This window comes from Pelophylax lessonae, assembly GCF_965119305.1.
Source record: "Pelophylax lessonae genome assembly, chromosome: 12".
Lineage (NCBI taxonomy): Eukaryota > Metazoa > Chordata > Amphibia > Anura > Ranidae > Pelophylax > Pelophylax lessonae.
The window spans coordinates 205,578,831-205,604,885 of record NC_138779.1 but is presented as its reverse complement, the minus strand read 5'-3'; the positions used below and the strand labels follow the sequence as shown (position 1 = coordinate 205,604,885).

At 41.2% G+C, this 26,055-nt stretch overlaps 1 protein-coding gene across 1 annotated transcript; it reads left to right on the top strand.

Annotated features, from left to right (window-relative positions):
• Positions 1-760: 760 nt before the first annotated feature.
• Positions 761-19,692, top strand: LOC309568342 (uncharacterized protein; the record flags this gene model as incomplete). Its single annotated transcript, XM_082274005.1, has 2 exons — positions 761-801; positions 17,997-19,692. The coding sequence occupies exons 1-2, from the start codon at positions 773-775 to the stop codon at positions 19,690-19,692; spliced, it is 1,725 nt and encodes a 574-aa protein (XP_082130131.1). The 5' UTR covers positions 761-772.
• Between the last annotated feature and the right edge of the window lie 6,363 nt (positions 19,693-26,055).

Genomic DNA, 26,055 nt, shown 5'->3' with positions numbered 1-26,055 from the left:
TCACTGACCACACCCCCATACTGACACCATTCACTGACCACAACCCCATACTGACACCCCTATTCACTGACCACACCCCCATACTGACACCCCTATTCACTGACCACACCCCCATACTGACACGCCCATTCACTGACCACACTCCTAAACTGGCACCCCCATTCACTGACCACACCCCCATACTTCCCACTGCATCATTGGCCACACCCCTTACTGCCCACAGCATGACTAACCACACCCCCATACTAACACCACCATTCACTGACAAAACCCCTATGAGTCCACCCTTAGTCACTAAGAATCCTTCCATACGAACCACACCCCCACTGTGAGCACCCCATTCACTAACCACACCCTCATAATGTTCCTATTCTATACTGACCACACCTCCCTACAGGCCACACCATTCACTCACCCCACCCCCATAATGTCCAACCATGTAGTTACCACGCCCATAAACTGATCACACCCTCTTATTGACCACACCCCCACATAACACGCACAGTATTTCCTGACCGCACCCCAATGCAGCTCACACCCCCATATTGCCCACACCATTTCCCTGACCACGCCCTAATACTGATTACCCACGCCCTCATGCTGACCAGGGCCACACCCCGCTCCATAGTCAACTCACCACCTTACTGAGCGAACCCCGGCCCTGTTCTCCGTTTAGAGGATAGAAGAAGGAGTCCCGGCGGTAGCGGAGGATACCGAGAGAGGAAACAGCAAGTCCCGCGGAGTGATCAGTCCCGCGGAGAGCGGCCTAGGCATGGAGAGCGGAGCGGAGCCACGAGACAGGTGGGCGGAGCCTCTGTACATCGCACCGGACACTGAGAGCGCCATACATCGCACATGGGCAGATATAGTACAGAGGGGACTTCACACCATAGATCCTCATATCTCACCCATAGAGATCACTATATATATATACAGTATATATATATATATATCTCACCCATAGATCATCATATCACCCCATAGAGATCACTATATATATATTACACCATAGAGATCACTATATATATATATACAGTATATATATATATCTCACCCATAGATCATCATATCACCCCATAGATCATCATATCACCCCATAGATCATCATATCACCCCATAGATCATCATATCACACCATAGATCATCATATCACCCCATGCATCATCATATCACCCCATAGATCATCATATCACCCCATGCATCATCATATCACCCCATACATCATCATATCACCCCATACATCATCATATCACCCCATACATCATCATATCACCCCATAGATCATCATATCACCCCATAGATCATCATATCACCCCATAGATCATCATATCACCCCATGCATCATCATATCACCCCATACATCATCATATCACCCCATACATCATCATATCACCCCATAGATCATCATATCACCCCATAGATCATCATATCACCCCATAGATCATCATATCACCCCATAGATCATCATATCACCCCATACATCATCATATCACCCCATAGATCATCATATCACCCCATACATCATCATATCACCCCATAGATCATCATATCACCCCATACATCATCATATCACCCCATAGATCATCATATCACCCCATACATCATCATATCACCCCATACATCATCATATCACACCATAGATCATCATATCACCCCATACATCATCATATCACCCCATACATCATCATATCACACCATAGATCATCATATCACCCCATGCATCATCATATCACCCCATAGATCATCATATCACCCCATGCATCATCATATCACCCCATACATCATCATATCACCCCATAGATCATCATATCACCCCATACATCATCATATCACCCCATAGATCATCATATCACCCCATACATCATCATATCACCCCATAGATCATCATATCACACCATAGATCATCATATCACCCCATACATCATCATATCACCCCATAGATCATCATATCACCCCATACATCATCATATCATCCCATAGATCATCATATCACCCCATGCATCATCATATCACACCATAGATCATCATATCACCCCATAGATCATCATATCACACCATAGATCATCATATCACACCATAGATCATCATATCACCCCATACATCATCATATCACCCCATAGATCATCATATCACCCCATGCATCATCATATCACCCCATAGATCATCATATCACACCATAGATCATCATATCACACCATAGATCATCATATCACCCCATACATCATCATATCACCCCATAGATCATCATATCACCCCATGCATCATCATATCACCCCATAGATCATCATATCACACCATAGATCATCATATCACCCCATACATCATCATATCACCCCATAGATCATCATATCACACCATAGATCATCATATCACACCATAGATCATCATATCACCCCATACATCATCATATCACCCCATAGATCATCATATCACCCCATGCATCATCATATCACCCCATAGATCATCATATCACACCATAGATCATCATATCACCCCATACATCATCATATCACCCCATAGATCATCATATCACCCCATACATCATCATATCACCCCATAGATCATCATATCACCCCATGCATCATCATATCACCCCATAGATCATCATATCACACCATAGATCATCATATCACCCCATAGATCATCATATCACCCCATAGATCATCATATCACCCCATACATCATCATATCACCCCATAGATCATCATATCACCCCATAGATCATCATATCACCCCATACATCATCATATCACCCCATGCATCATCATATCACCCCATAGATCATCATATCACCCCATAGATCATCATATCACCCCATAGATCATCATATCACACCATAGATCATCATATCACCCCATAGATCATCATATCACCCCATGCATCATCATATCACCCCATACATCATCATATCACCCCATAGATCATCATATCACCCCATGCATCATCATATCACCCCATAGATCATCATATCACCCCATGCATCATCATATCACCCCATGCATCATCATATCACCCCATAGATCATCATATCACCCCATGCATCATCATATCACCCCATACATCATCATATCACCCCATAGATCATCATATCACCCCATGCATCATCATATCACCCCATAGATCATCATATCACACCATAGATCATCATATCACCCCATACATCATCATATCACCCCATAGATCATCATATCACACCATAGAGATCACTATATATATATACAGTATATATATATATCTCACCCATAGATCATCATATCACCCCATAGATCATCATATCACACCATAGATCATCATATCACCCCATAGAGATCACTATATATATATATATATATATATATATATATATATATATATCACACCCATAGAGATCACTATATATATATTACACCCATAGAGATCACTATATATATATATATATATATACAGGCATACCCCACTTTTAAGTACACAATGGGACCAGAGCATGTATGTAAAATGAAAGTGTACTTAAAGTGAAGCAATACCTTTTTTCATTTCTCAATGCATGTAAATACACTAGCTCAGCTTGACATGGCATTGCTCACAAACCATGTGACAAGGACACCAAGCTTGGGGAGCATGTTAAGGGGATCCAGGACTATGACATAGTAGATTACCTAGGCAAGCTGGCCAGCCACAAACAGGATATGTTGTAGTCCTGGGTCCCCTCTCAGTGCTCCTTAAGTTTGGTATTCCTGTCACTTATGGTTTGGGAGCAGTGCCATGTCAAGCTGACCAAGATTTCCTATAGAAGCCAATGTTAAAAACCGGGAGTAGTGTCATGCCAAGCTGAACAAGCTGTGTCCTTACTCGCGAGTGTACTTTAAGTGAGTGTACTTAAAGCGGGGTATGCCTGTATATATATATATATATATATATATATATATATATATATCACACCCATAGAGATCACTATATATATATATATATTACACCATAGAGATCACTATATATATATATATATATATATATATTACACCATAGAGATCACTATATATATATATATATATATCACACCCATAGAGATCACTATATATATATATATATATATATATCACACCCATAGAGATCACTATATATATATATATTACACCATAGAGATCACTATATATATATATATATTACACCATAGAGATCACTATATATATATATTACACCATAGAGATCACTATATATATATATATATTACACCATAGAGATCACTATATATATATATTACACCATAGAGATCACTATATATATATATATATTACACCATAGAGATCACTATATATATATATTACACCATAGAGATCACTATATATATATATATATTACACCATAGAGATCACTATATATATATATATCACACCCATAGAGATCACTATATATATATATATATATATATTACACCATAGAGATCACTATATATATATTACACCATAGAGATCACTATATATATATATATATATATATATCACACCCATAGAGATCACTATATATATATTACACCATAGAGATCACTATATATATATTACACCATAGAGATCACTATATATATTACACCATAGAGATCACTATATATATATATATATTACACCATAGAGATCACTATATATATATATATATATATATATATATATATATATATATTACACCATAGAGATCACTATATATATATATATTACACCATAGAGATCACTATATATATTACACCATAGAGATCACTATATATATATATATATATATTACACCATAGAGATCACTATATATATATTACACCATAGAGATCACTATATATATATTACACCATAGAGATCACTATATATATTACACCATAGAGATCACTATATATATATATATATATATATATATATATATATATATATATATATATATATATATATATATATATATATATATATATTACACCATAGAGATCACTATATATATATATATTACACCATAGAGATCACTATATATATATATATATATATATTACACCATAGAGATCACTATATATATATATATATATATATATATCACACCCATAGAGATCACTATATATATATATATTTCACACTATATATATATATATCACACCCATAGAGATCACTATATATATATATATATATATATATATATATATATATATATATATATCACACCCATAGAGATCACTATATATATATTACACCATAGAGATCACTATATATATATATATATATATATATATATATATATATATATATATATATATATATATATATATATATATATATCTATACCCATAGAGATCACTATATATACATCACACCATAGATCATAATATTACACCCATAGAGATCACATCACTATATAAATATCACACCCATAGACATCACTATATATATATATATCACCTATAGACATCCTTATATATATATATATATATATATATATATATATATATATATATATATATATATATATATATCACACGCATAGAGATTACTATATATATATATATATATATATTACACCCATAGACGTTACCCATTACATATATACAGGCATACCCCACTTTTAAGTACACAATGGGACCAGAGCATGTATGTAAAATGAAAGTGTACTTAAAGTGAAGCAATACCTTTTTTCATTTCTCAATGCATGTAAATACACTAGCTCAGCTTGACATGGCATTGCTCACAAACCATGTGACAAGGACACCAAGCTTGGGGAGCATGTTAAGGGGATCCAGGACTATGACATAGTAGATTACCTAGGCAAGCTGGCCAGCCACAAACAGGATATGTTGTAGTCCTGGGTCCCCTCTCAGTGCTCCTTAAGTTTGGTATTCCTGTCACTTATGGTTTGGGAGCAGTGCCATGTCAAGCTGACCAAGATTTCCTATAGAAGCCAATGTTAAAAACCGGGAGTAGTGTCATGCCAAGCTGAACAAGCTGTGTCCTTACTCGCGAGTGTACTTTAAGTGAGTGTACTTAAAGCGGGGTATGCCTGTATATATATATATATATATATATATATATATATATATATATATATATATATATATATATATATATCACACCCATAGAGATCACTATATATATATATATATTACACCATAGAGATCACTATATATATATATATATATATATATATTACACCATAGAGATCACTATATATATATATATATATATATCACACCCATAGAGATCACTATATATATATATATATATATATATATCACACCCATAGAGATCACTATATATATATATATTACACCATAGAGATCACTATATATATATATATATTACACCATAGAGATCACTATATATATATATTACACCATAGAGATCACTATATATATATATATATTACACCATAGAGATCACTATATATATATATTACACCATAGAGATCACTATATATATATATATATTACACCATAGAGATCACTATATATATATATTACACCATAGAGATCACTATATATATATATATATTACACCATAGAGATCACTATATATATATATATCACACCCATAGAGATCACTATATATATATATATATATATATATTACACCATAGAGATCACTATATATATATTACACCATAGAGATCACTATATATATATATATATATATATATCACACCCATAGAGATCACTATATATATATTACACCATAGAGATCACTATATATATATTACACCATAGAGATCACTATATATATTACACCATAGAGATCACTATATATATATATATATTACACCATAGAGATCACTATATATATATATATATATATATATATATTACACCATAGAGATCACTATATATATATATATTACACCATAGAGATCACTATATATATTACACCATAGAGATCACTATATATATATATATATATATTACACCATAGAGATCACTATATATATATTACACCATAGAGATCACTATATATATATTACACCATAGAGATCACTATATATATTACACCATAGAGATCACTATATATATATATATATATATATATATATATATATATATATTACACCATAGAGATCACTATATATATATATATTACACCATAGAGATCACTATATATATATATATATATATATATTACACCATAGAGATCACTATATATATATATATATATATATATATCACACCCATAGAGATCACTATATATATATATATTTCACACTATATATATATATATCACACCCATAGAGATCACTATATATATATATATATATATATATATATATATCACACCCATAGAGATCACTATATATATATTACACCATAGAGATCACTATATATATATATATATATATATATATATATATATATATATATATACCCATAGAGATCACTATATATACATCACACCATAGATGATAATATTACACCCATAGAGATCACATCACTATATAAATATCACACCCATAGACATCACTATATATATATATATCACCTATAGACATCCTTATATATATATATATATATATATATATATATATATATATATATATATATATATATATATATATATATATCACACGCATAGAGATTACTATATATATATATATATATATTACACCCATAGACGTTACTATATATACATACATTATCTCACAAAAGTAAGTACACCCCTCACATGTATGTAAATATTTTATTCGATCTTTTCATGTGACAACACTGAAGAAATGACACTTTGCTACAATGTAAAGTAGTGAGTGTACAGCTTGTATAACAGTGTCAATTTGCTGTCCCCTCAAAATAACTCCACACACAGCCATTAAAGCGGTAGTAAACTCATCCAAGAAAAAAAAAAAAAAAACCTACAAGACAAAGGCATAATGAGCTAGTATACATCGCATACTAGCTCATTATTAAAAAACACTTACCTTAGAACGAAGCCCCGACATGGACCCCCAGACATCGCTGTGGGTGCTGACATGATCCCTCGGCGTCTCCTCCGGGTTCGGCGGCTCCGGCGCTGTGATTGGCTGGAGCCGTGATAACGTCACTTCCGCGCATGCGCGCAGGAGTGATTTTCCGGCAATTCCCGGCAAGGAAATCTGAAGGTCCCCCCGGACCATCAGAGCGCATGCGACGCACTCGTCAGCGGCTTCATGCAGTGGTAATATCTCCTAAACCGTGCTGGTTTAGGTGATATTAATTGTAACTACAGGTAAGCCTTATTATAGGCCTTATTATAGGCTTACCTGTAGTTAAGAGTGAAAAAAAGGGATACTACCGCTTTAATGTCTAAACTTCTGGCAACCAAAGTGAGTACACCCCTAAGTGAAAAGTCCAAATTGGGCCCAATTAGCCATTTTCCCTCCCCGGTGTCATGTGACTCGTTAGTGTTACAAGGTCTCAGGTGTGAATGGGGAGCAGGTGTGTTAGGTTTGGTGTTATCGCTCTCACTCTCTCATACTGGTTGCTAGAAGTTCAACATGGCACCTCATGGCAAAGAACTCTCTGAGGATCTGAAAAAAAAGAATTGTTGCTCTACATAAAGATTGCCTAGGCTATAGGAATATTGCCAAGACCCTGAAACTGAGCTGCAGCATGATGGTCAAGACCATACAGCGGTGTAACAGGACAGGTTCCACTCAGAACAGACCTCGCCATGGTCGACCAAAGAAGTTGAGTGCACGTGCTCAGCGTCATATCCAGAGGTTGTCTTTGGGAAATAGACATATGAGGGCTGCCAGCATTGCTGCAGAGGTTGAAGGGGTGGGGGGTCAGCCTGTCAGTGCTCAGACCATACGCCACACACTGCATCAAATTGGTCTGCATGGCTGTCATCCCAGAAGGAAGCCTCTTCTAAAGATGATGCACAAGAAAGCCTGCAAACAGTTTGCTGAAGACAAGCACATGGATTACTGGAGCCACATCCTGTGGTCTGATCAAACCAAGATAAACTTATTTTGGTTCAGATGGTGTCAAGTGTGTGTGGCGGCAACCAGGTGAGAAGTACAAAGACAAGTGTGTCCTGCCTACAGTCAAGCATGGTGGTGGGAGTGTCATGGTCTGGGACTGCATGAGTGCTGCCGGCACTGGGGAGCTACAGTTCATTGAGGGAACCATAAATGCCAACATGTACTGTGACATACTGAAGCAGAGCATGATCCCCTCCCTTCAGAGACTGGGCAACAGGGCAGAATTCCAACATAACGACCCCAAACACACCTCCAAGATGACCACTGCCTTGCTAAAGAAGCTGAGGGTAAAGGTGATGGACTGGCCAAGCATGTCTCCAGACCTAAACCCTATTGGGCATCTGTGGGGCATCCTCAAACGGAAGGTGGAGGAGCGCAAGGTCTCTAACATCCACCAGCTCTGTGATGTCATCATGGAGGAGTGGAAGAGGACTCCAGTGGCAACCTGTGAGGCTCTGGTGAACTCCATGTCCAAGAGGGTTAAGGCAGTGCTGGAAAATAATGGTGGCCACACAAAATATTGACACTTTGGGCCCAATTCAGACATTTGCACTCACCTTTCGTTTGAAGATGCCCCACAGATGCTCAATAGGGTTTAGGTCTGGAGACATGCTTGGCCAGTCCATCACCTTTACTCTCAGCTTATTTAGCAAGGCAGTGGTCATCTTGGAGGTGTGTTTGGGGTCATTATCATGTTGGAATACTGCCCTGTGGCCCAGTCTCTGAAGAGAGGGGATCATGCTCTGCTTCAGTATGTCACAGTACATGTTGGCATTCATGGTTCCCTCAATGAACTGTAGCTCCCCAGTGCCAGCAGCACTCATGCAGCCCCAGACCATGACACTCCCACCACCATGCTTGACTGTAGACAAGACACACTTGTCTTTGTACTCCTCACCTGGTTGCACGCGCTTGACACCATCTGAACCAAATAAGTTTATCTTGGTCTCATCAGAGCACAGGAGACGGTTCCAGTAATCCATGTACTTAGTCTGCTTGTCTTCAGCAAACTGTTTGCGGGCTTTCTTGTACATCATCTTTAGAAGAGGCTTCCTTCTGGGACGACCACCAAGCAGACCAATTTGATGCAGTGTGCGGCTTATGGTCTGAGCACTGATAGGCTGACCCCCCACCCCTTCAACCTCTGGATATGATGCTGAGCACGTGCACTCAACCTCTTTGGTCGTCCATGGTGAGGCCTGTTCTGAGTGGAACCTGTCCTGTTAAACCGCTATATAGTCTTGGCCACCGTGCTGCAGCTCAGTTTCAGGGTCTTGGCAATCTTCATATAGACTAAGCCATCTTTATGTAGAACAACAATTCTTTTTTTCAGAGAATTCTTGGCCATGAGGTGCCATGTTGAACTTCCAGTGACCAGTATGAGAGAGTGAGAGCGATAACCCCAAATGTAACACACCTGCTCCCCATTCACACCTGAGACCTTGTAACCCTAACGAGTCACATGACACCGGGGAGGGAAAATGGCTAATTGGGCCCAATTTGGACTTTTCACTTAGGGGTGTACTCACTTTTGTTGCCAGTGGTTTAGACATTAATGGCTGTGGGTTGAGTTATTTTGAGGGGGACAGCAAATTTACACTGTTATACAAGCTGTACACTCACTACTTTACATTGTAGCGAAGTGTCATTTCTTCAGTGTTGTCACATGAAAAGATATAATAAAGTATTTACATACATGTGAAGGGTGTACTCACTTTTGTGAGATACTTTATATATATATATATATATATATATATATAATACACTCATAGAGATCACAATATGGGTGACACCTCTATGGGTGTCATTTCATCATATACAGTAATCGCTGTGGGTGTAATATGCAGTATATAGTGATCTATGGATGAAATTACAATACATACATAGTGATCTCTATGGGTGTGATATACGCTATTTCTCTTTCGTTCATTGATGGACACAGCTCCTAATATTCATAACCATTTGGTTATTCTGCCCCCACCAGGAGTAGGACACTAGGCAGAAAATAATTCTGATTACACCCATGGGCAGTCCCAGGGGGGTATACTCCCTCTCCCGGCTATAGCCACTCAGTTTTTTTTTTGTGCCTAGTCAGGAGCAAGGACCTATTTCCTTGCTGGGATCTTTGGTCCTGGCAACATTTTTTAGATAGGAAATTTATTTTCTCCTGGATTTTTTTCCTGTGAGATCTACAATCAACTGGGCGACTGGCTGGATAATCTAAATCCAGTGGTCACCCCAGTCTGGCCGGCGAGCGCAAGCAGACCTCAGCACCGCACTAGGTCGGCCGCGACATAGTCCTACTGGACGGGACCTGGCCCTGCGAGTTAAAAGTCCCACAAGGTCGCATATGACCGGGTATCAGGCTGAGTCGCAGTGTTCTTCCTGGCCAACAACCACCCCATTTCGATGGAGAGAGGTTCTGTCTGAATCGGTGCCCGTCTGGTTCCTGGTATGGTGAGTAGCTGTCCCCCCCTCTCCCCCTGGAGGGTTTAGGGTTGAACGTGGGCCCCTCCTTGGGATGGTGGGACCCCCGGGGTCCTCTTCTTCCCACAGGTGCCTCCTCCTGCCCCTCATCCTGCCCCCCCCCCTTTACGCTGGGGCTATTTGGGTGGTCTGGCCACTTTCCTGGGATGGGGGCAAGGCGTTAACTGGTGATGGGGGCCGGGTGGTGCGCCATCGGCGACCGGGCAATCGATTGTGCAGGGTGGGGGGGTTTACCTGGTTTGGGCTCCTGCCAGGGCCCCGGTCCTGCCTGGATCTGTCCTTGAGACCTGGTCTCCCTCCCGGGTCCCGGAATGGCTCGTGGTGCCACGCGAGGCTTCCATTTTGTTGTAGCCTGTATGTTTCTATACACGGTGGCCATGTTTGTGTAGTCCGGTGGCCATTTTCTTGTGGTTTGCCATTGGAATTAGCGGTGGAAATGACAGTGGAGCCCTGTGGGCAGCGATTTCGGCGGTAGAAGCCCCTCCTCATCCCCTGGGGCTGACTCCGGGATTAATTTACTTCCTGATCTCCATACATGTAGTGCAGATTCTCCTGGTGACTGCAGGTGCCTGTTTCTGTGGGTGGTAAGTCTGGTGGGGTCCTCTCCCTGTCTGCTGAGGATTGCTTGGTGCCTGGCGACTGAGTGGTGCTGCCAGTGGGGCGGGGGTCAGTGTTTTACACTTTTTTTGGGGTCACCTGGTGACTCATGGAGTCTGTGGAGCACATTTCCCCACCTGATCCCCTCTCTGAGGCTGCACTGACGACGGTCCTGGATTCCCCTTGTGTCCTGGGTGGAGGTGGCTTGCGAGCAACGGGGTAGCAAAAAAGCATCCCCCCCCCCCCCCCCACGCCTTCCCCTGCCTCATCTGTCTCATCAGATTCTGATTTGGCTGCCACGTTCATGGGTTACCCTGCTGCATCTGCAACCACGCGCCTGGAATCCTCAGATAGTGAGGATGTTTCCTCTACGTCTGCAATGGCGCACGAAAAGGTGCTGGTGGATGCAGTGATTGTATCTGTGCATGAGACCCTAAAGATGGAGGACGCAGCTGAAGCTGCAACGGAGGCAAAGTTGCCCTTTGGCACTCACAAGCCATCCAAAGTGGCAAAGGTGTTTCCTTTCCCTGCCTACTTTGACCCCGTGGGGTCCCTAAGTGCTTTACTAGGCATTACTCCTATGAGGAGTCCCTTCTTAAGAAGTGGACTGTGCCCTCGGTGGTGGACCCTCCGATTTCCAGATTAAACAAGGCAACCATGATTCCGGTTGAAGAGTCCCCGGCCTTTAAGGATCCGGCTGACCGGAAGGTGGAGGCTGTGGCCCGCACTATATACACTCTGGCTGGTTCGGCAATGAGGCCGGTATTCACCATTGCCTTAGTGTCGCAAACTCTGACAAAGTGGGCTAACCTCCTACACCGTGACCTGGAGGGGGAACAGCTCCCCCCTGCCTTTGCTGAGCTGGCGGACCAGCTTGTCCTGGGGGCTGCAGTTTATCTGCGATCCCTGTTTGGATGACGGTCCCCTGATGGCTCGCCTCTCTGTTTTGGCAGTGGTCCTTCGGCGTGTTTTTTGGCTCAAGTACTGGTCTGCGGATCAGTCTTCAAAAAACGCCTTGACTGATCTTCCTTTTTAGGGACATCGCCTGTTTGGAGCTACCCTGGATGACAACATTAAAGTTCTCACAGGGGGGAAGAGAACTTTTCTTCCGCAGGCTACTAAGGGCAAGGAACTTCGTCATAGACACGGCCTTCCTTCTCCAAACGAGCCTTGTCTGGCAAGCCAAGATCGGGCTTCTACAGACCCAGTCACAAGGCTCCTTCTGCATGAGGATGCACCCTCACCCATATCGGGGGGGGACGTTTTTTCGCTGGTTTCCGGAGCCGTGGACTTCCCGGGTGCAAGACAAGTGGGTCCACAAAGGGATTTGGTCTGGCTACAATATCAAGTTTCTTGTCCCCCGGCAAGGTTTTTTCCTTTCAACTTGCACCTGTCCCTAGACCTAGACTTCTTACAGGGCCTGTTTGGAGCGGTACAAGGCTTGATCCTTCAAGGAGTAATTTTCCTGGTTCCGACCTCGGAACGTTTTCTGGGTTTTTACTCAAACCTGTTCGCAGTTCCCAGGAAGGAAGGCAAAGAACGTCCAATCCTGGACCTCAAGGCGCTAAACTGCTTTGCGCGGGTACAGAAGTTCAGAATAGAGTCCATTCAACCGGTGGTGCCATCCCTGCTTCAGGGGAATTTCCTCGCCTCTATCGATATCAAGGATGCCAACCTTAACAATCCAATATGTGCCAGTCACCAACGTTTTCTCCTCTTTGCTGTGTGAGAAGAGCATTATCAGTTTGTGGCGTTACCCTTTTAGTCTCGCATCTGCTCTTTGGGTCTTCAGAAAAGTGCTAGCCCCAGTGCTAGCTTTGCTACGCCAACAGGGGATTGCGGTACTGGGCTACTTGGACGATCTTCTGCGAGTGGAGTCTCCCTCTGCTTTAGTGGAGAACCTAAGATCACAATACGAACTCTGTAGGAGTTCGCCTGGATTCTGAATTTTTAGAAGTCCACAAAGCTGGATTTTCTGGGCCTGACTCTGGACTTGGCCTTAGCCAGAGTGCTCCTTCCTCTGGAGAAACTCCAGAAATTGCAGACTGCAATTTGCCTCCTGTTGTCCAACAAATGGTCATCCCTCCGGACTTGCATGCGGGTGCTGGGCCTGATGGTGTCTACCTTTGAGGCGGTTATATTTGCACAGTTCCATACGAGTTTTCTGCAAAGAGAAATTCTGACCAAGTGGGACAAGACTCTGCAGTCTCTGGTCCTCACCTTGTATTGGACAGTGGTCACCAAGGATGCCAGCCTGTCCCGACTGGGGAGGCGTCCTCAGCAAGCATTCTGCTCAGGGTTTTATAAAGGGGATGTGTTGGCATCTGTCGATGCTTCTTTTGACCACAAGGTTTTGCAGGCTGCAGTTTAAGAGGACCTGATCCTCTTTGATGGTGTATTGGTTTTTCAGGTGGTCTCCAGTTATTTGGTTGAGCTCCTGTTGCCTGGTTGGCTAATATTTAGCCTTGGGAATTTTTTTGTTGCTCCCACCCCTCATGTTTAACACTGCTTTGGGACGTCCCAATGGTTATGAATCTCAGTAGTTGTGTCCGTCAATGAACAAAAAAGAAAATGGGATTTTTGACTTACCGTTAAATCCATTTCTCTGGTGTTCATTGATGGACATAGCACCCATTCCTCTGTGGAGTTATAATTCTCCTGACACTGCTTGTAACAAAACTGGGTGGCTATAGCAGAAAGAGGGAGTATACCCCCTGGGACTGACTGCCCATGGGTTTAGCCAGAATTTTTTTCTGTCTAGTGTCCTACTCCTGTAGGGGGCAGTATAACCCAGTGGTTATAAATATCAGGAGCTGTGTCCGTCAATGAAAATCAGAGAGATGGATTTTATGGAAAAACAAAAACCCCATTATTACCAAAAGTATTGGGACGCCTGCCTTTACACGCACATGAACTTTAATGGCATCCCAGTCTTAGTCTGTAGGGTTCAATATTGAGTTGGCCCACCCTTTGCAGCTATAACAGCTTCAACTCTTCTGGGAAGGCTGTCCACAAGGTTTAGGAGTGTGTCTATGGGAAGTTTTGACCATTCTTCCAGGAAACGCATTTTTGAGGTCAGGCACTGATGTTTGAGAGAAGGCCTGGCTTGCAGTCTCCGCTCTAATTCATCCCAAAGGTGTTCTATAGGGTTGAGGTCAGTACTCTGTGCAGGCCAGTCAAGTTCCTCCACCCCAAACTCGCTCATCCATGTCTTTATGGACCTTGCTTTGTTTACTGGTGCGCAGTCATGTTGGAACAGGAAGGGGCCACCCCAAAACTGTTCCCACAAAGTGGGGAGCATGAAATTGTCCAAAATGTCTTGGTATGCTGACGCCTTAAGAGTTCCCTTCATTAGAACTAAGGGGCCAAGCCCAACCCCTGAAAAACAATCCCACACCATAATTCCCCCCAACCCACCAAATAATTTGGATCAGTGCATACTTCTGCACACCGCCTGGTGATACCCCTCTCCACCCAGTGACACCCACTGTGCCCAGCATAGTAGGGGGAAGGGGGGGGGGAATAGCATTCCAGAAGTCCATGGGAATGATCCAGCAACACACACCGTGGCTGGGAAATATGGAGTGGGGGGGTCTCCCATTCAGGGAACTGATGAAAGTGATCTGGCGACACCCCTTTCTACCCAGTGACACCCACCATGCCCAAGAAAAAAGGTAGGGGTTCACATTCCAGAAAAAAAGGGAGATTATGGTCTGCCACATATTACATACTTAAAAAAGCCTCCATCCCTAATATATCGAAAAAAAGTGGGGGAAAGCAATGGGACTTTAAATGAGGCATTTAAGTAGAAGAAAAGGGGAAATTTATTATATAATGAATAAATATATATAATACATGTAATTATACAGAATTTATGAACAAACAACATGATACATAGTATACAATTTATATTGAAATCATAAATACATAAAAATAGGATCTCACGTAGGATCTCTCAACTTAATACATGTCAATATAAAAACTGTTTGTTTGTCAATTCATAATTACTAAATAAAAATAGAAAGGATAAAGCAGTTAATCGTAGGCTCGACGCGTTTCTTGGACCTCCGTCCATTCATCAGGAGCATTGGGTACAAGAAAAATGTCTAAAAAAGGGGAAAATATATTTATGCATTGTTGCACCAGAACATCAAGAGGGTAAAAAAATACCAAAGAGAATATGTACAAAAAACCTTTACCTCAAATGTCTCAAAAAACCTAATTGGACACGAAAAATACCTCCAGATGGGAGGGGAAAGTGAAGACATCGCAGGCATAGTCTCCCCCGGGGCTGAGGTGCCGATGATGCCAAGAACAGCGGGGATAATCACCGTCCAGGTAGTAAACGGAGCTCCTGAGTGATATACCAAATAGTGGCAGTGAGTGCTCCCTTGGACCAGAAAATTTCTAAAATACATAAAGATATTGGGTATGATTCAGTAATGGAATCTGTATAGAAATAATAAGGATATATCAGCTGGTCCAAAAAGAGAGTACCCATCAATGTAGAAAAATCATGTGGGTAGTGTAGGTGAGATGAAAAGGGAAGGAGACATGGAGAGATAGAGACTAGAAAAATTGATTTGATAAAAAGAAATACCAGGTGTGCGAGTGGTAGTGCAAGTGCATCAATAAACCAAGTGCTAGAACCAAGTAGGTAAAGTGAATAAAGATATGAAAAGAACGTACCGTGAATAAAGGAAGTACAGGGAAAGTAATCCCCATTTGTAGTGGGATGATAAACAGGAGAGCCGAGTAGGTCCTAGCGGGGTGCCCCGATGTACAGGCGAGATCAGCACCAACGCCATGTGTACCGCCAAATATATACATGCTGGGGGTGGGTTTTCCCATGGAAACAATCCGGGCAGCACCCTCCATACTCAAGAAACAGAGTGGGGGGATTACATTCCAGGGGGACGTAGAAGTTATCTGGTGACACCCCTCTCCACCCTGGGACACCCACCATGTCCATGAAACATGATGTGGGGTCTCATGCAACTATGGCGGGGGAGCGTCTCACATTCCAGAAGTCTGTGATAGCAATCTGGAAATACTCACCATGTCCATAAAACATTAGGGGGTGGGGGAGGCCGCTAACATTCCGGGGGTCTGTGGAAGCAATCTGGCTACACTTATGATGTCCTAAAAACATTAGGGGGTGCTCGCGTTCTGGGGGTCTGTGGATGCTATCCAATGACACCCACCATGCCCAGGAAACATGGCGGGTGGGGGAGGCCACTGACATTCTGGGGGATCTGTGGAAGCAAACTAGTGTAGGGCAGAAACAGCTAATCAATTAACCACTTTAGGGCCAGGCCTATTTCTGACATTTGTTGATTACAAGTAAAAATCTGTATTTTTTGCTAGAAAATTACTTAGAACCCCCAAACATTATAAAAATGTTTTTAACAAAGACTATGGAGAATAAAACTTTCTATACACAGGGCCAGTTTAGTGTCCTTGAAATCTTAGGGGGGCCAGACTGTGGCCAGTGGGAGTAAACTGGATCATCTTTGGGGGGGGGGGGGTAGTGCCCCCTCGTTGGTGCCAGTGGGAGGAATAATGCCCCCATCATTGGTGTTAGTGGGGAGAATAGTGCCCCATCTTTGATGTCAGTGGGGGGAATAGTGCCCCATCTTTGATGTCAGTGGGAGGAATAGTGCCCCATCTTTGGTGTCAGTGGGAGGAAAAGTGCTCAATCTTTGGTGTCAGCGAGAGGAACAGTGTCTCATCATTAATGTCAGTGGAAGGAATAGTGCCCCTTCATTGGTGTCAGTGGGAGGGATAGAACTATACCCCATTGTTGCTGACAGTGGGGGAAAAATTGCCCCAAGGGCCAGAATAAAGCAAGTAGAGGTCCCCCAGGCTGCAGTTTGCAGACCACTGATCCATAGCACTGCTCCTGTTTAGTACTGCTTTGCTGTGCAACAGATTTGATAAATGTCCGCTATTGTTCTTTCTTTTTTTTCTCCTAGGGTCATTGAAGAACCCATTTCTTCATTACAGAATGTGGTCATCAGAGAATGTGGCAGCACTGACCACGATGCGTCACAAGCAAGAAGTACAAAACCGGCAGAGAAAAAAAAGGAACAACACTCCTCTAGAGCTTCCGTTGGTCCCACCTCCCACCATCGATCTTCTCACCCTTCTTCTAGTGGGGCCTTAGATCTTCAGGCTGTGGTCGGAAGGCCCAGCTCATCTATCTCTGGAATGACTGTCCCAATACGTTTGGACGCTTTGTCCTATCTTCTTAATAGCGCAGTCATGGGAAACTACAGAATGCCTTACCAAACGCCGCCAAACTATCCACCTTCATATCCGATGTGCTCTTACCCTCAGATGGGATGTTCTCCCTATGGCATGTGCATGGGTACTCAGTATTGCTCCTCAGCCTTCCCAAACCAGTATCCTGCCTACCAGACGGGGCTTTCGGCTTTTGGGAACCAGCAAAATATGCAGGCATGCCAGCATCCAGTGCCAAACTTGAACCAATGTATGCCTGACGCATCACAGATCCAGAACACAGGCTTCTTTCCTGGCATTACCCCCCAAGGGGGAATGGCCTTGAATACCGCTGGAATGGCCTTAAACTCTACTGGAATGGCCTATACCCCTACTGGAATGGCCTTTAATTCTGCCGCAACTAGCTCAATGCAAAACAGTGGCGGAGCTGCCCAACCAGAATCTAGCAGCTGGGCCAAGAAAGCTGGAACTGGTGAAAATTTTGGAAGTAACTGGAGCAACTCATTCTCTTCTGAAAAGGAGAAGCAAAGCTCTCCAAGAAGTGGGAGGTTTGGAGAAGGAAAGAATGAAGACAGGTCTCCCCGAAGAGGTTTTGGGAGGTTTGGAGATAATAAGAATGAAGATAGCTGGTCCAGTAGACAACAGTCCAACAGCTTTGGCAGAGATTTCGGCAGGGGCAGAGGAAGCTTTGGAGATTTCGGCAGGGGCAGAGGAAGCTTTGGTGGCTCCTCTTGGAGAGGTAATTCTAGAGGACAGAATAAAGAATGGACATTTGGAGACAGATCCCGTAATGCTGATTTTGGCAATAAGAGGAAATTCAGTGAGAGTCCCGATAGTTTCCAAGACCAAGGAGCCTTTTCTAAACGCGGTGAATGGTCAGGCGGCAGAGGAAGAGGTAGAGAAAGCTCAGACTCTTGGCAACAGAAAAACAGGCCAAAGGACTCACCGATGTGGTCCAGCACAGCAAATGCACCAAGCACATCGAGCTTCAGCCAAGAAACCAAAACAGCTGTTCAATCTGATGCTGGAGATGAGGATTGGGAAACCGATTATCCAGAAAAACCCACGGCTTCTAAATTGGGTGACACGTCCGAAAAAACAGTTGCGCAGTCAACTGTGCCATGTTCACCAAAAGACAACTGTGAAAAAATTATTGAATCTAGTGAGGTCCTTAAGCCAGCCGAAGCTTTAACAGAAGAGCTTAACGAATGTCCTGAGACAGAAGAGCCACAAACAGATGCCAATTCTGCAAAAAGCGACGTGACAGTGGAGCTGGAAGCAAAGGCAGAAGAACAAGATTCCACTTTAGGCCCAGCTATTACTTCCGAGCACAATGATCAAGATGATGAGATCTACACCTTTATCGTCACTGTCGATGGAGAGGAGGACAAAGGTGTTCTGGTGGAGGTCAATGGAGAAAATATTTAAACAAGCTAGGACCTTGGTCATACAAAATGTGTAATTTTCCACAAACTTACAGTTTTTTTTTTTTTTTTTAATTTATCTTATTTTAACTTTCATGTTTTCTTTTTGCCAATGTTTCTGGATGACTCTTGTCACCACATTCACATTCCAAGGATGAGGCCTTCGGCTCATAGATGTGGCCACCTTGTCTACGTAGTTGGAATTAAAAAAAAGACGGTTGTGACCTCCCAAAGTGAACTTTGTTACAAGGTTACAACCAACTTTATGTTTTACATTTTGGAAGTAGATCTTGTATGACCTAATGGCCACCTTCTAACCAAGCTAGCTAACACAAAAGCATGTCTATACTAAAACATTCTGAGCATGATGATCAAGACGAAGATGCGTCTCTTTGTCTTGATCATCGTGCCCAGAATGTTTTAGTATAGACGTTTTTTTATCTACAGCTTTGTCATCACTGTCGATGAAGAAGAGGACAAAGGTGTTCTGGTGGAAGTCAACGGAGATAATATTCAAACAAGCTGGGGCCTACGTCTTTTTTGCATTTTTTTAATTTCTCAGGTTGTTTACACAATTTCTTTTATTGTTTTATCTTGTTTTAACTTTCAATAATTTGTTCGCAACTTTTTTGGATGACTTCTATGACTGGCATTGCCACATTCAAGTTCAAAGGATGAGGCCTTTAGCTCAAAGACTTATGTGGCCATCTTATCTACCTAGTTAGAACGTTAAAAAAGAAGGTTGTGACCTTCCTAAGTGAACTTTGTTACAAGGTTACACCCCAATTAATGTTTATATATTTGAAAGTAGACCTTGCATGACCTAATGGCCACCTTCTCACCAAGCTTCCGAACAGAAAAACATGTTTCTGCGAAAGGTTTATTCTTTTCTACAGCTTTGTCATCACTATCGATGGAGAAGAGGACAAAGGTGTTCTGGTGGAAGTCAACGGAGATAATATTTAAACAAGCTGGGGCCTACGTCTTTTTTGCATTTTTTTAATTTCTCAGGTTGTTTACACAATTTTCTTTTATTGTTTTATCTTGTTTTAACTTTCAATAATTTTTTCGCAACTTGACTCCTATGACTGGCATTGCCACATTCAAGTTCAAAGGATGAGGCCTTTAGCTCAAAGACTTATGTGGCCACCTTATCTACCTAGTAAGAACGTTAAAAAAGAAGGTTGTGACCTCACTAAGTGAACTTTGTTACAAGGTTACAACCCAATTAATGTTTATATATTTGAAAGTAGACCTTGTATGACCTAATGGCCACCTTCTCACCAGGCTTCCGAACAGAAAAACATGTTTCTGTGAAAGGTTTATTCTTTTCTACAGCTTTGTCATCACTATCGATGGAGAAGAGGACAAAGGTGTTCTGGTGGAAGTCAACGGAGATAATATTTAAACAAGCTGGGGGCCTACGTCTTTTTTGCAAATTTTTAATTTCTCAGCTTGTTTTTTTTCTTACAGATTTACACAATTTCTTTTATTGTTTTATCTTGTTTTAACTTTCAATAATTTTTTCGCAACTTTTTTGGATGACTTCTATGACTGTCATTGCCACATTCAAGTTCCAAGGACGAGGCCTTTAGCTCAAAGACTTATGTGGCCACCTTATCTACCTAGTTATAATGTTAAAAAAGAAGGTTGTGACCTCCTTAAGTGAACTTTGTTACAAGGTTACAACCCAATTAATGTTTATATATTTGAAAGTAGACCTTGTATGACCTAAGGGCCACCAAGCTTCCGAACAGAAAAACATGTTTCTATGAAAGGTTTATTCTCTCTTTAGTTTGATGATTTTGATCTCATTTCTAGTTTCTATGTTGCCAGATAAAAAAAATGCTTTAGAAATGGTATATCCTTTTAACCTAAAGATATACCTTGGGTTCTAGGATCTAATATTTTATATTCCTACCAGGTTAATCGCAATATGGTTATTCATTTGGTGGCCCATAATCTCAGGTATTACCTTAACTTTGTTATATGAATAAAGCCGGCACACGAAAAGTCTTCTTCCAAGTAAAATTCTTAATTCCAGCATGGATAGTGGTGACAACATGACAAATGCTGACGCGTTTTGGCTTTACGCCTTCCTCATAGCATGGGGAATGATGCTATGAGGAAGGCGTAAAGCCAAAACGCGTCAGCATTTGTCATGTTGTCACTGCTATCCATGTTGGAATAAAGAATTTTACTTGGAAGAAGACTTTTCGTGTGCCGGCTTTATTCATATAACATTTGGTTTGGACGTTCAGCCTGAGCACCGACACAGCTCTTTATCTTCCCACAGTGCGGTGGAGCTAGGGTGAGTTATTGTTTATTACCTTAACTTTATTGCAATGTTAGAGAATGCCCCAACACTGAAAGAAAAGAAGAAGAATGCCTAGAAGGAAGGTCACAAACTTTTTCTGAAAGTATTTGTACTCTCTAAATTAGTTGGGCTGCATTTGCTATCTGCTGATAAGGGAACTGGTGAAAGCATTCCCTTGCCAAATTGAGCAAATTTGCAAAGCAACCCATAGTTGCTTATGGGAAAACCAAGTTCCTCTCAAGCAGACGTTAGCTGGGAAATGTTTTTCCCCATTAGTAGGTGCTTTACAAGGTGCCATTATGACCCAAAGATCATAGATAATCTTAAAAGCCAAATTTTAAAGTCAGATTCCATTGTGATTTCATTAAACAAAGCATCATTATATTTGATGGGTAGACCACCATCACGTATACTGTGGGGTCAGTTGTAATCTTTGGGGATAGGAATATGGCATCTTAAAGAAGCATTTCCTGAAGTAAATGTCAGACAGTTTTTGGATCTCGGGGTCATTTGCATTCCCTAATTTTCATTTAGTCTGCCATTTTTGGGCATCTTTGCCTGTACTGAATGGCTTAAAGTCTTAAAGAAAAGGGTGAGACCACCCAAAACTGATTTTACGTAGTTATTGAAAGCGCCTTTTTCGAAGGTCCTGATGAGTTCCCCGTTTGGGTTTTTTTAGTTGGAGGATGCATCAGGAGTACTGTAATTCCAAGGTGTGGGGGGGGGGGGGGGGGTTGTTCATGCCTGAGGACTAAGGCATTGGATTGTTCTACCAAACGCCCAGTAGATCCAGCTTATCGGCAGGTGCTAAGAGCTGAAGCTTCAGTTTTGGTTGACTTAAAGGACAGCTGTGTTAAACTAAGTTTTGCCAAACAAATCCCACCAAAGCTAACTACACTTCCTATGCTCAACCCGTCAAATGCAGTTGCTTCGGATCCACAGCCCCAAGAGTCATTACATCAAGCTGTTCAGTGCTTGCCCATTCTGCGCATTCTGCCCCCATAGGCTTAGATGGAGCCGTATGCCACGTTTCCATATCTGATCTATTCAAACCTGTAGGGGAAGAGTGCGCAGTTGCCACTAGGCCTTCGCTAGACAGAATGGAAGGTCATGGCTCTGGAACGAAGGTAAGGAGGCACCTACGGAGAAGGGGAACCTGGAGTTTAGCAAAAACTAGTTTAAAGGTCCAGCAGTCCATTAAATCAGTTCAGCAGTGCTCATAATATCCAAAGCTTGCTTCAACTGTTTAAGTTTAGCCATCAATAAGAAGGTCTACATTTTCCAGCTGAGAGATTGTGATAGTATATTAGCAATCAGGATAAGGGTTAGAATTCTATTAGACTTTTATCCCGTTTTATCTTTTGTTCCGCAGGGCTATGAATGTAAAATGTCTTTGACAAGTTTAGACTTTATTGCATTTTCTACCCATGTAGGACTGTGGAAGTCGCTTCGTATTATAAATGTTGGTCTAATAAAGTTCTTGTGTTTTATTATTTATTTTTATTTTATTTCAGGTACTTATATAGCGCTGTCAATTTACAAAGCGCTTTACATATACATTACACTTTTACATCAGTCCCTGCCCACAAGGAGCTTACAATCTAAGGTCCCTAACTCACATTCATACATACATAGTAGGGCCAATTTTATACAGAATCCAATGAACCTACCAGCATGTCTTTGGAGTGTGGGAGGAAACCGGAGTACCCGGAGGAAACCCACACAGGCACAGGGAGAACATGCAAACTCCAGGCAGGTAGTGTTGTGGTTGGGATTCAAACCAGCGACCCTCTTGCTGCTAGGTGAGCTTGCTAACCACTACACCATTGTGCCGCCTCTTTACATCTTTTATTGTTACTTTTTAGCAGTCAGTTTGTAATAGACATCACACCACCAATGAGAACGGAGGTCTATATGGTGGCCATTGTATCATCCTGCATCGGCGATAAGCAATGCATTGTTTGCAAATATTTTTTAAAATAGGAACGTTATACTGTATTCTGAGTTGGTGTCTCGATCCCATCCTTCCCTTCATCTTGATGGTACACTCCTTCTTACCCCATCCCCTAAGCTAATCTGACCCATCCTTCCCCCACCACAGATGCATACTTACCTTGAGCACCTACAAATATTAATCCCTGGCTGCATCTGTGAATTGCAGACCCATAGATATCTAAGGGATCCCATCCTTCCCTTCATCTAGATCAGGGATCCTCAAACTACGGCCCTCCAGCTGTTGCGGAAATACACATCCCATGAGGCATTGTAAAACTCTGACACTCACAGACATGACTAGGCATGATGGGAATTGTAGTTCTTGAACAACTGGAGGGCCATAGTTTGAAGACCCCTGATCTAGATGGTGCACTCCTTCTTACCCCCATCCCCTAAGCTAACCTGACCCATCCTTCCCCCACCACAGATGCATACTTACCTTGAGCATCTACAAATATTAATCCCTTGCTGCATCTGTGCATTCCAGACCCATAGATATCTAAGGGATCCCATCGTTCCCTTCATCTAGATGGTACACTCCTTATTGCCCCCATCCTCTAAGCTAACCTTCCCCCACCATAGATGCATAGTTACCTCGAGCACCTGCACATGATAATCCCTAGCTGAGTTTGCATATTTCAGACCCTTAGACATCTATGGGATTCCATCCTTTGCACATGATGTGCAAAGATTTTTTTTTTTTTTCTTTTTTGCAACTGTCTGCCTAAGGGATTTAAATTCTCACTTTTGTATATTTTGCACAGGAGGGATTTGTATACACAAAAGAATTGTTAAATACTGTGAACCCCTTTTTTTGCACATATGCACTTTAATGGATTTTAGAGGAATTTTGCGCTGCTCAAGTTGCAGTTCTTTGCGATTTGTCACTTACACAGATTATTACCCGCAGGGTCTTGTAGCAGCAGCAATTCCCTTCTATTATTGAGTTTTTTTGGCGTGAGTGTTTATATACATATTTGTCTGCCTAAATATTTGGCAGCTTTCCATTCCACGGATCCATAAAAACCGTTTTGTAGTATAAAATGCAGATTTGCCACGGCATGCAAAGTTTTTATCTTAATAGGATCCTTAATATTTTATTTTTACAAGATGTGAAAACCTTTTCCCTTTTTTTTTTTTAACCAGCTTGCATTTAACAGATCTGTGAAACTTTTTAAATTTTCAATACATGACCTACAATCTGCAAATTTACCATTTTTTTATATGGTTGATTGGCTATTTTGTAGTTTTTTTTAATAGGCTCCCTAATGTTTACTTTTACATGATGTGCAAAGTTTTTTTTCTTTTTCGCGACTGTCCACCTAAATATTTGGCAGCTTTCCATTCCACGGATCCATAAACCCTTTTCAATTTTCAATATTTGATTTGCAAATTTTACTTTTTTTTTTATATTGATGGGCTGTTTTGAAGTATAAAATGCAGATCTGCCACGGCATGCAAAATTTTTTTCTTAATAGGCTCCTTAATATGTTTACTTTTACAAGATGTGTAAACCTTTTTTTTTTTTTTTTCTTCCAGCTTGCGTTCAACAGATCTGTGAAACTTTTTAAATTTTCAATACATGACCTACAATCTGCAAATTTACCAATTTTTTTTATATTAAAAGATATATAAAATCCACAATATCTTGTAAATTCCACAATCTTGAGACAGTGTTCCCTTGGGAGTCTTAATCAGCTTCTTACCTTAGAAATCCTTAAGGCGCCAGATCCCTTTATTATTGAATAAATTTTTATTAAATGGTTTATTGACTATTTTGTAGTTTTTTTTAATTGGCTCCTTTATGTTTACTTTTACTTGATGTGCAAAGCTTTTTTTTTTTTTTCTTTTTTGCGACTGTCCGCCTAAATATTTGCCAGATTTCCATTCCACGGATCTATAAAACGTTTTCAATATTTGATCTGCAAGATTTACTTTTTTTTTTTTAAGGCACCAGATCCCTTTATTATTGAATACATTTTTTTTATATGGTTGATTGGCTATTTTGTAGTTTTTTTAATAGGCTCCTTTATGTTTACTTTTACTTGATGTGCG